Source organism: Arachis ipaensis, chromosome B8 (assembly GCF_059453495.1).
Source record: "Arachis ipaensis isolate K30076 ecotype BB chromosome B8, ASM5945349v1, whole genome shotgun sequence".
In the NCBI taxonomy this organism is placed as follows: domain Eukaryota; kingdom Viridiplantae; phylum Streptophyta; class Magnoliopsida; order Fabales; family Fabaceae; genus Arachis; species Arachis ipaensis.
The window spans coordinates 10,001-14,762 of NC_142443.1; the positions used below are offsets into that span (position 1 = coordinate 10,001).

A 4,762-nucleotide genomic window follows, 5' to 3' on the forward strand; every position below is an offset into this window, starting at 1 on the left:
ACCCCAAACCCCAAACCCCTAAACCCCTAAACCCATAAAACCCCTAAACCCCTAAACCCCTAAACCCTTAAACCCCTAAACCCCTAAACCCTGAACCCCTGAACCCCTGAACCCCTGAACCCCTGAACCATAGACCCCTAGACCCCTAAGACCCCCTAAGACCCCCTAGACCCCCTAGACCCCGAACCCCGAACCCCGAACCCCGAACCCCGAACCCCGAACCCCGAACCCCCAACCCCCAACCCCCAACCCCCAACCCCCAACCCCTAAACCCTAACCCATAAACCCCTAAAACCCTAAAACCCTAAAACCCTACCCTGAGCCCTGAACCCTGAACCCCTGAACCCCTAGACCCCTAGACCCCCCGAACCCCCGAACCCCCGAACCCCCGAACCCCGAACCCCGAACCCCGAACTTTTTAAAAAACCCTGAACCCCAAACCCCAAACCCCAAACCCTAAACTTTTTAAAAAACCCTGAACCCTGAACCCCTGAACCCTGAACCCCTGAACCCCTGAACCCCTGAACCCTGAAACCCTGAACCCTAAACCCCTGAACCCCAACCCCTGAACCCTGAACCCTGAACCCTGAACCCTGAACCCCTGAACCCCTGAACCCTGAACCCTGAACCCTGAACCCTGAACCCTGAACCCTGAACCCTGAACCCTGGACCCCTGGACCCCTGGACCCTAACCCCCTGGACCCTGGACCCTGGACCCCTGGACCCCTGGACCCCTGAACCCCTGAACCCTGAAACCCTGAGCCCTGAGCCCTGAACCCCAACCCCTGAGCCCTGAGCCCTGAGCCCTGAACCCTGAACCCCTGAACCCTGAACCCTGAACCCTGAACCCTGAACCCTGAACCCTGAACCATAAACCCTGAGCCCTGAGCCCTGAGCCCTGAGCCCTAAACCCTGAGCCCTGAGCCCTGAGCCCTGAGCCCTAAACCCTGAACCATGAACCCTAAACCCTAAACCCCCTGAGCCCTGAGCCCTGAGCCCTGAGCCCTGAGCCCTGAGCCCTGAGCCCTGAGCCCTAAGCCCTAAGCCCTAAGCCCTAAACCCTAAACCATAAACCCTAAACCCTAAACCCTGAGCCCTGAGCCCTGAGCCCTAAACACTGAGCCCTGAGCCCTGAGCCCTGAGCCCTAAACCCTGAACCATGAACCCTAAACCCTAAACCCCCTGAGCCCTGAGCCCTGAGCCCTGAGCCCTGAGCCCTGAGCCCTGAGCCCTGAGCCCTGAACCCAGACCCCAGACCCCAGACCCCAGACCCCAAGACCCGAGACCCTAAACCCTAAACCCTAAACCCCAGGCCCCCGGCCCCAAGCCCCATGCCCCAAGCCCCAAAGCCCCAAGCCCAAAGCCCCAAGCCCCAAAGCCCCCGGCCCCAGGCCCCCGGCCCCAGGCCCCAGGCCCCAGGCTAGACCCCTAGACCCCTAGACCCCTAGACCCTAGACCCTAGACCCTAGACCCTAGACCATCAGCCCTAACCCCTAACCCCTCAACCCTCAACTCTAAACCCTCAACCCTAAGCCCTAAACCCTAAACCCTAAACCCTAAACCCTAAACCCTAAATCCGTATTCGAAAATAACACCATTTCTTATTAGGAAGAAGCTAAAGCGCATTTAGAAGTATTGGTTTCAAATATGCTACAAGTTGATCAACATCAAATTCTCTTACATAATGTCATTGCTAACGCTAACATTTAGAAGGTTATGTAATTGATAAATGCAACTAATGGAAGAAAATTGAAAATTTCCAAATGAGGCCCCAGAAAATGCCTGACAAATGAGAACGTCAAAATAAACTTCACAGATGTATAAAACCAAGGGCCGATGTATTCTGTCACCCTCTTTCTTTGATGACAAGAGCTAGTTAAATATTTAATACCTGACTCAATACAGGTATGACTGGTCCAGGAAGTACAGCTGCAGAACGTAACCAACATTCAATACATAAATATCGAGGCAAACATGTAGGCAGTAAGGCTATGCTTGTCGATTGTTTCATTACCAACAGCAACAAGTCAATTACTCCCTAGTCCCTAGTCCCTAGTCCCAATTACTAAAAGTGACATAACCATAGTTGTGCAGCTTAAATCTATTCAGCATACTATTTAGATACTCAATTAAGATAATTTAAATAGACATGTTGCCTATAATAGTTAGATATCAACAAAGTAAGCTTATTCTCAAAAAAGATACATAGTTGTGCAGCTTAAATCTATTCAGCATACTATTTAGATACCAAATTAAGACAATTTAAACAGACATGTTGCCTATAATAGTTAGATATCAACAAAGCAAGCTTATCCTCAAAAAAGATACAACACTGTAAAATTAAACCTGAAAAAAAAAATAAATAAAAAGAAGAATCAGAATGATTATAAAATAATTTTATACGTACATTTAATTATATAATATCACGTTAATAAAAATAAATATTTTTTATCTTGATCTTATAAATGATTATTTAAACAAATATAATTAAATAATTATGTAAAATATTTTATACTATCGATATATAAAAATTAAATTTAATTAATAATTTCCTTAATATATATTTGAGTTCTCCTTTTATTTATAAAAAAAAAAAGTTATCAATTATGTTGTGTTGGGTTAGATCATAGATGCATAAGTAATGTCTTATCCTTTGTCATCCTTTTTTATTTTGGATACTTTTTCTTACTCACTCTCCAATCTCCATAGTAGCTAGTTTGTTGCGTAGTGACGATATATAAGGAACTTTATAATAGGTGAATGGGCATAAATCAAAATTAAAAAGGTGGTAGCAACATAAATAATAAAAAGAAAAGAGGAGGGTAGTGTAGTGTAGTGAATTGATCCTACCAACCATCAAAGATAAGTACCTGCAGCAAACATTCCAGTGGCCACACCCAAAGCTTCAAGAAACCCAATGGCCAGAAAGCGAAGTTTTGGAATGGCTAGCATCTCATCACTTACAATGCCTGCCCTATATCTGATATACAATATGCTAAAATACACAACCACAGTTATTCTGAAGAAATTAATTCTGATATACTACCAATCAATTGAGACTTGTTTTATATGCATGAATTTTTGACATAAAAGTAATGCTATGTCCTTTTTTATACATTATAAGAAAATACTGTTAATCCACTCTCAACTAATAACACTTCTGTTTCATGTGAATAATGATTGGATGAGGGAAAAATATTATTTCTATTCCAATCATCTATCAGACACAACATTGTTTAACCCAAACGACCAAACCATTATAATATGTGTGGACACTGGACACCCACTTTATCATCAAATTTTTAGCACGGTCCCACTCCAGTTCTCAAATCCTTATAACCTTTTTTTATCCTTATATTTTATTACTTGGCTTATGAATGATCAAACAACATTATATATATAACTCTAAAGAGACACAACATAAACCCCAAAAGTAACATTAATAACGAAAATAGAATTTTGGCAGTGAAAAGTAGCAAATGAAAATGCAAAAACAGCAACAGAGGAGCGACACTGAATTGAAAGCGAGAAATAATAGCGTTTACCCAAATGTGGTGAAGTGAGCAAGGAAAAAGGGGTAATCTTTCATGGGAACGAGAGCAAGCGTATACAGCACACGATTAGCCACCGCCAATGTAACATTTAGAGCAGCGGAACTGAACAAAACGAAATTAGTCACACTTGATGAAGATGGTGAAGGATCATCGGTTGAGGACGAAGCTCGAATCTTGTGGCGATTGTTGTTGTTGGTGGTGGTTCTTGTTCTATTTGTGTGAGAGAATTTGAGGGGAAGCGGTTGAGAATTTGATGACATTGGTAACAGAAGTTGAAGCTTTGGTGTGTTGAGTTGTACGGATGATGAAGACGGAGGGAAGAAGCAGAAGGAATGAAACGACGACGTTAAAGAATGCGTCATTGCGTTTTTGCGGAGAGAAATGAAATGCCAACGGTAATGGAACCGTTCTAACTTCTCTCAGTTCTTGCTTTCAGCTTCTTTTGTTTCATTTTCAGATTTTTTTTTTTAGGATTTTATTAAGAAAAAATGTAAAAAAAATAATAAAATATTACTTTTTGTTTTATATTTATTTTTATAAAACTTTAAAAATTAAAAACATTAAAAATAAAAATAAAAACACAAATCAAATATATTTAGTACTCAAATTAATCAAATAAAAAATAAAAAACTACAATAAATACGCTCCGAAAAATCACTTTTTAATTTTGATATTGAAAAAATTGATGTATTATCCATCATTTTTTAGATTTTGTGTATTATTTAGGATTGTAGAAGACGGCTGTTAATAAATCGAAAGGTCTGATTTAATATGACACAAATTAAAAACTAGTTTTTTTTTTAATTTTCAGTTTTGACCCACCGATTTGAATTTTTTATTTTTTTTATTTTTAACTACAAAACTTATCCTTCAATTTGCTACACACTTAACAAAAAAAAATTTGCACACAAAATACCTAGAGTACGATTTCTTCATCAATCAAGTTTGAGCACAAATCAAAGGCTAAGTTTCCTCTCCCTCACAATACCTACCCTCCAATTTATATATTATTGTTTAAAAAAAATTTAACTCCATATCAATACCATACACCCCAATAACTAGGGGTGGCAAAGCGGACCGGCCCGCCACGCCTAGGCCCGCCCCATAAATGGAGCGGACCGGCCCGCCCCGCCAACTAAAATGGGTTCAAAATGCTAGCCCGCCCCACTTTATGGCGGATTGGCGGGTTGGTGGGCTAGCCCGCTTCT

At 41.5% G+C, this 4,762-nt stretch overlaps 1 protein-coding gene across 2 annotated transcripts; it reads right to left on the reverse strand.

The window, feature by feature from the left end:
• Positions 1-1,774: 1,774 nt before the first annotated feature.
• Positions 1,775-3,962, reverse strand: LOC148546952 (protein CLT2, chloroplastic-like). 2 transcript variants are annotated; one of them, XM_088497488.1, is made up of 3 exons: positions 3,546-3,962; positions 2,871-2,995; positions 1,775-1,929 (listed from the first exon to the last, which is right to left on the reverse strand). In XM_088497488.1, exons 1-3 carry the CDS (start codon positions 3,914-3,916, stop codon positions 1,877-1,879), a joined length of 549 nt encoding a protein of 182 aa, XP_088353614.1. In that variant the 5' UTR covers positions 3,917-3,962; the 3' UTR covers positions 1,775-1,876. The 2 variants fall into 2 exon arrangements, with proteins under 2 accessions (XP_088353614.1, XP_088353613.1); XM_088497487.1 differs by lacking the exon at positions 1,775-1,929 and adding an exon at positions 2,211-2,346.
• Between the last annotated feature and the right edge of the window lie 800 nt (positions 3,963-4,762).